General features: G+C 42.0%; 1 protein-coding gene across 5 annotated transcripts in view; it reads left to right on the top strand.

The window, feature by feature from the left end:
- Positions 1–3,324: 3,324 nt before the first annotated feature.
- Positions 3,325–12,847, top strand: part of SLC25A26 (solute carrier family 25 member 26) — an 83,164-nt gene continuing 73,641 nt past the window's right edge. For 4 of the 5 annotated variants that reach the window (XR_013922570.1, XR_013922571.1, XM_080350774.1 and 1 more), the window contains exons 1-3: positions 3,325–3,491; positions 5,206–5,362; positions 6,960–7,069. Coding sequence is in view for 3 of the 5 variants with exons in the window: in XM_080350774.1 (XP_080206900.1) it covers positions 3,459–3,491; positions 5,206–5,362; positions 6,960–7,069 (300 nt within the window). In the remaining 2 variants the exon portion in view is untranslated. The remainder of the gene's footprint in view (positions 3,492–5,205; positions 5,363–6,959; positions 7,070–12,847) is intronic. The other variant, XM_080350775.1, reaches the window with a different exon arrangement.

Below are 12,847 nucleotides of genomic sequence, written 5' to 3'. Positions count from 1 at the left end.
TTGAAATTCCCGTTCCGGGTGGCCTCCCTGGCCCCATTATTTACCTGCTCACTATCAAATTAAAAGGATCTCTGAGATTTTATTTTCACTATATTTATGCCAGGATAAATTTTTGCAGCTGATATATTTCCATCTGCTTTTTGCAACAGTGGGATGGGTCCGGTTTCTCAGGAAGCAAGAGTTGCAGGGTGTTGTCCGAGCTGAAGAAAAATCCGCAATCCAAGAAGGGCTGACTGATTGGAAGGGGTTGGCTCTGACATGCCTGAATTGCCCAGGAGAAAGACAATAAACAGAATCAGGAGAGCAATTGCTTTAATAAATAAACTGGAACATGTCTGTGACTGATACTGCCAGGGGCTGATATATGCCAAGAAGTCTGTTTTTAACATCTGCTCTTCAGCAGCTTTAATATGTTATGACCAGATCAATATATCTTCTGCTGCTGGTGTCAGAAGTCCTATAGCAGCTAGAGATTCGGGGGGGTGGGCAGGGGTGGAAATACACACAAACAAGCACACAGATATGCGTATACATATAGACATACACATATTTCTGTACATTTGCATTGTTGTACCAGTGGAAGAATTAATAGTGTGAAATCGATCCAAAATGGTGCTTAAGTAGCCCTGACAAAGTGCACCCATCAGTGGCCGGTATTTGTTCCCTATAATGTCTTTTTTGCAGAGTACAAACCAGAGGTTTGCTATGTTGTTGGCAGCTTATATCCCACTCAGTGCATCCATAGATGCAATATCTTCTTTATCATACTGTAATTAAAAGGCTTTTCAACTCGGGCCAAGGCTTTTATATGCTGCAAAGGCTCAGGGAAGCAAGTGAGGTGCAGTCATTTTTAAAAGCACTCTTACCAGCCTGCAGCCATGGGCAGGTAAGAAAAAGAGGAGAAGGGAATGGAAAAGCAGGTGAAAGGATGGACTAAGCAAAAAGCTGGTAGCCACTAAGCTGCTCCAGTGCTGGCGGAGTCAGCACTGGCAGCAGCATGGACACAGCTATTCCCTCCTCTGCTATAGCGTATTGTACCCACAGTGCCAGGGAAAAGGAGCACTCCTGCCCCTGAGCTTCAGTCACAGCTGAAAGCCAGCTTGAGAGTAGGTACAGGACCATGAAAGAGCTGAAAATAGGCTTGAGCTTTGGTATGAGACCAGGAACATCTGTCGTCCAGGTGCAGTCAGAGACTTCCTTTGCCAGGTGCTTCTGCTCAGCCCATCTTCTTCACTTGCAGTGGAGATGCTGGGCAGCACCTGTGACTTTTCTTCACAAGGAAGAAAGGACGTGAGAAAATAGGTCTCTTTCTTCATTCAGTTTACTCTTCGAGCTCAAGAGGAGTCCACTGAAGGACTTAAAGATTAATGTGTGGCCTGCAGCATTAAGCAGAACTTGTTCATTTAAGACAGGACAGTGGTTTGGAAGAATAGGAGGTTGTGACCTCTCTGATGCAGCAGCAGGTCTTCTGACAGAAGGTGATAAATCAAAGAGTCACTGTCACTGAGTGTAACTGAAAGCTTTACACTGAACAACGTGAAAAATCCTTGCTATGACCCCAAGAACCTTTACATCAAGAGACCCCCAGGGCACACATAGGGAATAAGGTCTCGTTTTAAGGCCTGCCATCAGTGGGTTGTATGGGGATAACAGTAACTCTAAAAGCATGCTTCATTTAATGCAGATGTCTGATTTTTCCCCTCAATACTGCTCCAAAGTACCTGATTTATCAACAGACATGAACTTGGAAACTGAGGAACTTTCAGCTTTTGTGTTTATTTAGCCACTTACCAGAATAAGAGCTGGAAATGGTAGATTTCAGGGGTTTTTTTCCTGTCTAAATAGCAGAGTTCCTTCATAAAGCCAGGTACTCTGCTGGGTGTTACTGTAATAACTGCTTACAGTTCAGTCTTTGTTACATCACAGCTGAAATATGTAACTGTGGCTCCTACTTCTTCCAGGAATCAGAACCAAAGTTTTCAGGAATTAATTCCTAGGACAGCAAACTGGCCTGCCTTAGGCTTCACAAATATCACAGGCTTTGGAAGGAAGGGTGGTCAGACTGCCATACTGGGGTCAGGTGTGCTAAGAACATCAAAGTCCACCTGTTTGATCACGTCCTGATATGAAACCAAGAAGTGATCCTCAATAAACATAACAAAGCCTAAAGTAGAATAAAGTAATGAGAATCTGCCAGATTATCATAAAAAATTGTAAATTGAGACCAGAAAAACAGGGAGCTCCCTTAAAAATCAAAGGAGATTGAGAAATATAACAAACTCAGGTTCTTTCTACTTTTGCCTGCAGAGCTTTGAGCTTTTCACTCAAATGAAAATGAAGACTAAATTAAATGAAGACTATTCTAACATCACCTGTCTCTGGGGACTGAGGCACTTCAGAAAAAAAATCACAGTGTTGCAGGAGAGCTGTAATAAATTTGCTGGAGTTGGTAACACCACTTTGATGCCAATCACTGTGCTGCTGAAGGCAGATGTTACGGGGCAGAACACCACGGTGCTTCCCACCTGCAAACACCCTTAGCAGATTGATAAAGAGGAGCTGAGCTGCCTGAGGGCCGTTACTGATGCTGGAAACATGGAGGCATCATCACGTCCCCAGCTGCTACGTCCAAAAGTCATCCCCAGTGATATGCTTGCAGCCAAGGAAATATGGAATTGAAGCCTGCCAATTTTCCAGCTCTGCATGTACTATAGTGCTCTCCAAGATTTACCCCTTTTCCCTCCCCTAGAATTTTATTTCCCGTAATTTCAAGTGTAGTTTCCTGCTGGGTGAGGATTATGTGAGGCCTCTGTGCCAGAAACTGGCAGAAGAGACAACCTTGGCCAGGGGGATTTATTAACTTCCCTGTGCTTCGCTATAATCTGCTCTTTGCAGGAATGGCCCATGGAAATTCTGGTGTCAGCAGGACCACGCACATGGCATTTGTGCTGCAGTCATGAACTGAGGAAAAGCCCCAAGTGACTTCAGAAATGTTTTCCCCTCAAAATGCTTTTTTTTCCCCAGTGGCCTTAGGTTTTATTTTCTGAACAGATCCCACCTGTGGCCATTGGAGAAGCCACCAGCACCTCGGAAGCCCAGACAGCAGGAGATGCCTGTTCTCCAGTTTCCTGGAACACCACGACTGCTACCACACAGAAAATCACCATTAAGTAACAACTAGTTAAAGCTTAGTAATTGGTGCTTTCACCCTAATAGAGTGAGCACATTACTTCCCAGCTGTGGGCAGCGGCGTCCCCACCCGCCGTGCGCATGCGCGGCGCCCGAACACATGCGCAGTGAGGACACGCTCCCGCCTGACCGCGGGTCAGGGGCAGCAACATGGCTGCGCCCGTGTGCGCGCCCGGGGCACGGCCAGAGCGGGGGGTTTAGTCCCGTCCCGTGGTGCGGGGAGCTGGTCTGTGCCGTGTCGTGTGGCCACCGCGTACTGCCACCCCTGCATGGAGCCGCGAGAGTCCTGGGCGGCCTTAACGGTGAGTGAGCGCACTCGGGCCTGCCCGTTGCCAAGGCGACACGGCGGCCTATGCAGGCGGAGCGGCAGGAGCGCGCCTGGGTGGCGGGAGCGCGCCTGGGCCCGTCCTCTTTGGCTTTAGCAGACGCCCCCGGGCCGGGGTTGTCGGGGTCGTGGAGCCTGTACTTCGTGCTCTATTTCCCACCCTAAAGCTGCTTCTCAACGCGTACTCCCAGCAGAGCCGCATGTGGGGGGCAAAGCCCCCAGGCCCCAGAGCTGAGGACCCCCTGGCAAAGCCCCAGCGCTTGCCCCCGGCGCTGTGTGGGGCAGCAGGGCTGTGGTGCCCCCATGGTAAGGGGGGAGCTGGGGGACACCCCGCAGGCACTCAACTGAAAGGTCATGGTTCAATAATTAGGTCCTGGTTTCATTAAATCGCTTTACTGACGTTAAGTTTAACGGGTATGTCCAATTCCTGGTCAAGGTTTTCAGCTGTTCCCCTGCTGATAACGCTGCTGTTACAAAAGGTGGGGGCGAAGGTGCGTTTTAGTTGTCTTATTATCTAAAAATCATGACCACTTTCTGCTGATGGTGTGAGCACACAGGTGGTGTAGCCCTCTGGCAGGTGCTCTATTAGCCGCTTCATGAATTTAAATGACATTTAAGATACAGAACTTTGAAAACTAAAGAAGCAATTAGTAACTTTTGATTCATGTTTTAACCGATGGGTAGATTAAATCTGATCAATGTTATTTTGAACAGATAAGGATTTTGATGAAAGAGAGGGAAGAAAAAATCAATACATGCAAAATAGCAAACTAGATTAAAAAAAGTAATTAACTTATCGATTAAAACTTTAGTAGTAGATTGTGAACACCTCCCTGAATCCTCTGTTGGCCCTGGAGAAAAAAAGTGTGAATCACACACATGTGATTTGTATTCAGGCTGAGTTAAAAATTGGTGCAGCTGTTTCTTGTGTGCTGTTCTATATGTGGTAGACTTCAAACCATTTATTTCACTCTCTTATTTTTAACAAGTCATTATTTTCTACAAACCAGATGCTGTTTAGAAACACAGACAACAGAAAAAGATTGAGCTTTAGTTGAAACTATGTGGGGTTTAGTTTTAAGGATTGCTTTGAATAAAAACTTTCTCCTTTTCTTTATGACTCTGAAAGTATCTTTATTTTTTCCTTATAGGCTTTTGTCAGCAAAAGAACATAAAGCAGTTTTACTTTAGGCTTTGTTCAACCAAGGAAATCGGCGGGCTAACACTTTAAACGAAGATTTTTGCTCAAAAAATGTGAATGTGCTTTCTAGCGATGCTTACAAGGAAGCAGACTTGCTTCTGTCTTTCCCTGATCTTATCACACAACTTCCTAGAGGTGCTGGTCATTCTGTGCTGTGTTATCTTTATAATTGACATTCACTGTCCTGTTTATAGGCATAGGGGATAAGTTGCATTGCTTTGTTTGTGCTACTTAAAACACTGAGATTGTTTTGAAAATACCTTAAAAATGGTTTAAAAGTTGTAATGTCTGTTACTTTCTTGCTTTTGTTGAACCTTCCTTGTTGTGGCTATAGAATCTATTGAGGTGTGTGTAAGACTGTCAGTTTATAATTAGACCTCAGGATACGGTCAGTAGTGCTTTGGTTTTTAGGCATGCCTCAGTTACATAAGCACCACAACTTCACCTCTATGAATATTAATATACTTTATTCCATGGTTTTGTCTTGAAGGCTGGTGGAGTTGCTGGTGTCTGTGTTGACTTGATCCTTTTTCCCCTGGATACTGTAAAAACAAGACTGCAGAGTCCTCAAGGATTTAGGAAGGCTGGTGGGTTTCGTGGCATCTATGCTGGAGTTCCGTCCACTGCTATAGGATCCTTTCCAAATGGTAAATTTTCTTTGGATTATGCTTTGTCTTCTTTAAATGGGAACTTATGTAGTACAGGACATTAATGTCTGTGGCTTCCTCTCCTGCAGGTGATTGGATTCTGTAAGTCCATATCCAGCTGTGAGGAGCAGTTTCTAGAATTGTACAGACTTGAACAAGTTCTTTGAGTGAGCCTGGAGTGAAGGCTGCTGCATGTTTGCTCTGAAAAGCATCCCTTACTCTGTGAAAGTGTTCCTGGATGTCTCATAGGCCTATTTTTACTTATAGGGACACCCTAAAGCATTTCTAGGTGCCAGAGAGGGCTTGAGCCTTGCTTCCCCTGGATACTTTTGTCATGACGCACCCTTTCAGGGCATTGGAAATGAACTGGACAGAATTCAAAGTGCTTAAGCACTGGAGGTCTTTGAGTTAATTGCCATGGAGTTGCTCTGCCTGTCCTTTTCTCCCTGGAAACAACTACAACACTTACAATGAGAAGACATCAGGAATACTTTTGAAACTGATGCTTTCAAAAAGTAAATGCTTGTAGTCCCTGGAGAGAAAAGACATCTAAAATTGCTAATGCCTTTGTCCATTTTGTCTTTGTAGGGAAGGATAAAAAAGCAGCAAGCTATGCTGTTAGTCGTGTTAGGAGAACTTTGCTGACAAATCCACTGACACCTTCAGATGTCTGATGTCCTTCATAAGATGATATAAAAAAATTCATTTCTTTATCTTGTCTGTTCTCTTATCTCCTTTTGTGGTGATAAGCATCTTTTGATTAGCAGAAAGCAATTCACATAGCCCTTCTTTACAATTAAAATCTGTTCCCCCATAAGACATGTCATTTTTTTTTTTTTTGATTTACATCTTCAAAATCTGAACTGTGGTTTTATCTTTCCAACATATGACAGAGAGCTAAAATTATCTTTAGAAGAAGGGGTAACCCTTAAGGTGCAAGTGCCTTTGTAGTTGTCTGTTGCAGTGAATAAACACAGCGCATGTTGCTGTGCTCAGTTTAGTTCTGTATGTTTCTCGTTCACTGGACAGGACTTTTAAGAGTTCTTCAGAAGCTTTGAAGAATTTTTTTCTGGAGCTAAAGTGCCAAATGTTAAACTGATGATAGCTAGGAAGAAGTTTTTAATAACTGGTACTGAAATAGTTTGCACATTGCAGGGTAGCAGACTTGTATGGTGATTTTTTTTTCTTTTCAATTAATCAACTGATTATTTTTTTTCCAAATAATAAAGATGATCCATCCAGTTCAACAAACCAGCCTTCTCTTTACCCTTCCTATCTCTTAATATGAATATGAAGATACCATTTTTTCAAAACCTATTGGACATTCATCTTTCCTTATGTCAATACTAAATACAGCCTTAAGTCTTGATTCCTCTGCTGTTAACATGAGGCCTTCCAGTGATAGCCAGGAGCATGAACTTCTGAATGAATTACCCCACAGATTGTGTTGATACTGTTGTACTGTTTGGGGGTAAAAATACCCTGTTTTCAACTACAGTGTTAGAATAATAGGTGACAAAATCCACCTTTAAATGTTTTTATGCTAGTTCTGTGGCAGAGGAACAGTTAAATGACTGCATGTATTCTTAAATTTCAGCTGCTGCATTTTTTATCACCTATGAGAATGTGAAATCCATGCTGCCCCACAGCTCTACACCTTACTTGACGCCTGCAACGCACATGGTGGCCGCGTCCCTTGGGGAAGTGGTAAGAAAGATGTTCATGTGTTGTGTGTCTGTGGGAGGAGAGGCCCAGGTTTGATGTCATATCTTTTTTGAATGTTGACCGTCTCTGTACTTGTGACAGTTCTCATGAAAATGATAATTTTCTGTGAGAAAATGATAACTGGGTAATTTAATCATCAGTAGCTGAAGAACAGTGAGCTACAGAGGATTCCTTGCATGATTACAAAACCTGTTGCCCGTTTTTTCCAAGGTGGTCTGTAGTCTCATGACCCTCACAATTCGGGCATTTACTGCTTTTACTTTAAGTCTGACAAAGGGAGATGCCGCGTAAACTCAATGTGTTGCTCAGGGCTGTATCATGTGCTTGTCTTTGCTGCTCTAAGGCCAGAGAAATATATAGTGATAGCCATTGAAATGGCAATCTGACTTTATGGTATGGAAGCTATGATGTTGTAACAGCTGTTTTTCAGCTAATAAGGTTCTGCTTTGCTGGGTTTTCCTCTCGGTGTGATGGGAGAACTAAGCTGTAAAATAATTGAGATAGGGATTTAGAGGTTTGCTACAACAAACCTGTAATAAAAATAACAGAATGCAAGATCTTCTCACATTTGTTTTATATAAGTCTTAGCCAATCAATAGAAATATATAAACTATTCCAAATTGCATCAGGGTGAAAGCTATAATTATAGTTTTATTGATTAGTCATTAAATTTTAATCAGGGCATAACCACTGGGAGTATTATTTTGTCAGTAGTTTGTTTTTTAATATGTACTTTTCTCCTTTGTACACTTTAATAATCGCTATGATATAAATTGCTTTTAAATGTGAAATAATGAGCCAAAGACTCTGTCATGGTAGGATTCCCAAGGCATCTCTTTACATTTCCAAGCTGTCTTTTTACAAAATGGAGAAATTAAGATTTTAGAGCAAGAAACTGATGTTGAGTTTGTAGGGTTGCTGCTCCTTCACTGGTGAGTATAAGTGAGTCAGCTACCTTCTTGTGCATCGCTAAAATGTGAGTATGTGCAACGCTTAAAGGTACATTAATGTTGACTAATCTGTGTTTTGACTGTGACCCAGTAAAAATAATAAAATAGGTAAAGATAAAAAAATGCAAAGGTTGCATCAAGATATATTGAAATATATGGGATAAGTCAGTCAAATGGGAGGGTTTAGTTTTTATAGCAGCCACTCTTCTGTATTGTTTACAGCCTGTGTAAATTTGTGGGAAACATGGTCTCCTGGAACTGGTTTGGTCCAATTTCCCAGTTCCAGGCGAGGAGGCACAAAACCAAGCAGTAAAAAAGCAGTGGGTGTAGCATGTGTTTTCTTTTCCTTTTAGGCAGGAGGAATATAGAAGGCTAATCTCATCTCCCAGAGTGAGATAAAGGAAAGTACATAGAAAATCTGACCCCGTTAAACATAATTATTTTTTCCTATAACTGAATCTTACTGTGTGGGTACTCTGAGTATCCCATAATACATGAAAAATTACTTACAAAGACACAGCCAAAACTCTGGAGAGCAGATACATGCTATAGCATCTCATCTAGGAAGAAGGTTGAAGAATACATGAGTTACCAAGGGGGGAAAAAAAACCCTTGTTGTACCACTTGGGTAACTGAAATTTGGAGATAGGAAACACACTTACTGAGTCCAGGGCTTTGGAATTTTTCATCTTGAGTCTGCATTGCCCTGTATGTTTAGTCTGCCTGTATCTTTACAGTGAGCTGCCAAATGTACTTGGAAAACATGATATCATAGGGAGTGGAAAGGAAAACCAGATGTTCTAAAATTTTACTTTTAATATTCTAAGGCGGTGTAAGTAACTCGGAAAAGGAACAGTATTTTTAACCTCCTAGTGCCCATTTTAAATAATAACTAGGTGCATCTTGCAGATCCATAGTTAATTGTGTAGCCCCAGATTGATTTGTACATAAATTTTTATGGCACTTTAATTATGACAGTGAATATTATTGGTTACAAGAAACTTTGATAAAGAGACGTCCCTCTCTGGGCATCCCTCACCAGGCTCCTGCAAACATGGTTTTATGAGAAGAGTTTGAGATTGTCCCAGTTTGACTGATGAGGTTTCCTTCATGAGTGCCAAAGTGGCTGGGTTCCGCACAGTTAATTTTACATCCTGCTGGCTTTTCCGTGGAGGTGAGAATAAAGTCATTTGGATCACGTTCTAGAGCAGCCAGCTGACAACAGGCTTTTCCATCTGATGTTTAGATGTTGTTTTGGTTACAATCTGAGCTTTGCAAGATATTCAGTGAAAGTTTTGGGCTGTTGCCTGTAAATATCAGGTTCACTCTCATCTTTCTGACCTTTTATTTTTGATTGGCTATTTTTGGTGATGTATTTTTTTTAAATTATTATTATTATTATTTCCCTCTACTCTGTAGGAAAACAAGGTACCTTGACTTCAGCTGACTTGTGAGAGAAAGTGTGGGGGAGGACTGAGAACCAGGGCGAGAGGTAGATATCCCGTTCTTTTGGCAGCTAGCAGTAATAACCATGCTCTGAAAGTAGATTACCAGCTGAAGTTACTGAGCTGCTTTTGTCCTTGTGCAGGTTTCCAGAGTACTTTAGGATTACAGCACTGGAGATGTGTTAACACTGCAGTGTGTCCCCAAGGCTGCCAGATCCCAAGTTATTGCAATGAAGCGCTGCGTCTGCAGAGTGTGCTGTGGCACCAGAGAGTAACTCAGATCCTGAAAACTGCCTAATCATATTGGTGACGCTGTGCCTGCATTTGTTTGTCCTGTTAAATTTTTAAGCAGATGTAGCCATGATACTTTAGGTTCCTCATCTGGCTTGTTTTCATTCTGCTTCAGTGTCTGTGCACTGTGGTCCCTTGAGTTCTATAAATGCTGGACAAGCTTATAAGTCTAGAAAGGTGTTTCTGGTCTGGCTGCAAGAATGCTGAAACTTGGGCTACCTGCTGGGCTTTGGTTGAACACAAACCTCGCAGGAAGAGATGGAAACTTCAGCGAAGTTCTGGGAGAGCTCTGAATGGTTAGGTAGGGACTCTCTTCGAAGGTGAGAGGCCTGGCTGTCTTCAGCAAGGATTTTAGCGTAGCCTCACACTTAACATTTTTTTCCAAAAATTTGAGAAAGGGATGTTGAATCAATTTGCATTCAAACATCCAAAAGTTTTGTCACAATTTTGTGGTAAGTGTGTGGTTCTTCTGATTAGAACGTGAACCTCGGTATTAATAACTTAGGATGCATAACAGACAATCCTATCTCCTCTCAACCAGTGTAGTATGGGCTGGCAGACCATAGTATTCAAAGTAGTATCTGTATCCAAAGTCTGCCAGCAGCCAAAGTTTGATGGAACCTTTTCCACAGTACTTAAGTTTGTTTGTTTGTTTCTTTTCTGTTTTCATTGATCAGTGCCTGTCATTTTAGGCATGACTGTATCTTTTGTTCTGTGCATATCTGGATCCATATAGGGACTGAGAAGGAGAATGTGCTGACCCCAGCAAGACAAGCAATGGTAGGGACTGCAGCAACGTATGTAGTCTTTTGAATAAATTGTGCTGAATTTTGAAATATTCATAAATTAATCTAGGTGAGGTCAGCTCTGTAATACAGGTGCTGCAGGATTTTTGCCAAATCCTTATGCAGAAGCATAGCTGAGGAGTGGTTGGAAGATGGTTGTGAAGGTGAGACTGCTGCCATTAAGGGCCAGTGGAGGAGGAGCATAGTTTGAGCGGATGGAAACTCAAATTAGAGCTGCAGCCGAAAATTGATTGTAAATAAAGATGAATGGAGGCATGAATTCACAAATGCTGCCAACAAATTCATCATACAATTAAAGGCTGAAACAGCAAATTAAGAACTGTCAAGCAGCTGAACAGCCACCCAAGCTGATCTTCTCTCATGTGTTCCATGTTAACTGCATCTCCTCCTTTTCATCAGCCACCTTTCCTAGATTGCTTTGTGTTATCTACTCAATTCAGGGCTTAGAGCACATGCTACTTTGCAGTAAAGAGTAGAAGCTTGATGGTTGTCATCTCTTTTCTTTCAATCCTAGGGCTGATATTCAGCCAATTTAGTAATATTTGTAGCACAAAGTGTCAATAGGGGAAAGCTAATTTGGGTTAAAGAGTACACATGAGAAATAAATAATTGAAAAGTATTTCCTGATGGATTTCCTGGCTTGCAATGTATTTTGCCAGAGTCAGCTTTGAAAATGTCTGAGATAGTTTAAGGTAAGTTTATTCCAAAGTAAGGTTCTGTACAGGATTTGTCAGGAATAACTATTTCTAAATAGCTCCATATGTGGACAAGCCCATAATTCTTCAAGTGAAAAGGCTGTAGGAAAGAGTAGGGGATCAATTAAAGGAAAATACTTGATAAAATACAATGTAGTTGAAATTTCCGTGTTCTGGGCCAATGTAACCCCAAGAGACAAAGCAAGTTGTAAAATACTAGTCATCTTTCAACAGGAGACTTAATGTGTTTTCAGAAAATATTGCCTATGTTCTCTTGCCTGGAATCTCATTAACATTTGTCCTCTTGTAACACAGCCTGACCCCACTTGGCTCCTGGGAAACAGTTTTATGCTGGATGGGATGCACCACGCTACTTCTGCTGAAAGAACAGTTTGGCTAGTGGATGCGATTAGTTTCTTGCACCTTTCAAAATAAGTTTAACAGACTCTCAGTGGTGGAAGAGCTGCTGGGATAGATTGCATCATGCAGAAAATTCTGTAGGTTGAATTAAGGGTCTACTCTTCCTTCTGGCTTTAGGGCTTTCTGTGTTTAAATGTGGTAGTAATTTATGATTCAAGCATCAACCAGGCTAAGGAGGATTTTTTTTCTTTAAGCTATTCAGCTGTCTGATTTCTGCCACTTGAGTTTAAACCAACTGTTTGTGACTGTACTGAGCAAAATCTGTGGGACAGTTTGTGCTGGAGTACAAAAGAGTTATGCACAACAGCTGGCCGCTTTCTGTAAGTTTTACATTTAATTTTAAAAAGGAAACAAACTCTACATTGATTAAACTTTGAAAGACTAATTTAGTTATGCAAAGCAGACAAACTTTTAAAACATCTGCAGGGAGAAGTACTTCTGTAAAGAAGTGTTCAGTGTCAGGCTTGCCAGCTTCACAAACTTGCCCTTTTCTTTGCTCATTAACTGATATAACTGGTATAACAGTTTCTCCTTGCTGTGAAGAGAACTTGGCACATATTTCCACTGTTTGAGGGGGCAAAGAAAAGTTTTTCAAGGTGTTTCTGAGGTGGCTGATAGAGAAGTAGGCAGGGAACCCACAGCAAGAGTTGTAGGTCATGTCGCTGGGTAATTAAAGAGCCACACATGGGGAAGGAAATCGTGAGAGAGGAGAAGGAGCCCATGTTGAGAGGGCTATGAAGTGATGGACTTCAGGCAGCTGGGATGAAAAGGCTCAGCCAAGATGGCCATTGAGAAGGAAGAAGTACGTGGTGGTGCAGACAATGCTCTATAGCAGGGAGAAGTGAGCTCTGGAAAGCTATAATAGGGAGCTGACTTAAGTTTGACAATGACAGGATGTAAATAGCACCCTGCAAAACAGCTCTGCTGATTCTAGGTGAAGTCGTCTAAGGCGGAAACTTGGAGGAAGCTGAAAACATTTCTGCAGAAGCTCCAGTTTTCTAAATGCTTGTGATATTCAGTTCCTGTTAATGGTCTCATCTCTGAAATAGTATGTTTGTAAGCTCTGGGAAGTGCTGAGATCTGAGGGATCTTGCTGGGTGAGATTGCTCTTTGAAGAAATGTTTCCTGCCAGCGTACAGGGAGCTGCAATTAA

Source organism: Nesoenas mayeri (genome assembly GCF_963082525.1).
Source record: "Nesoenas mayeri genome assembly, chromosome: 10".
NCBI classification, from domain to species: Eukaryota; Metazoa; Chordata; class Aves; order Columbiformes; family Columbidae; genus Nesoenas; species Nesoenas mayeri.
The sequence above is the reverse complement of the archived record's forward strand: the minus strand, read 5'-3'. Positions and strand labels throughout refer to the sequence as shown.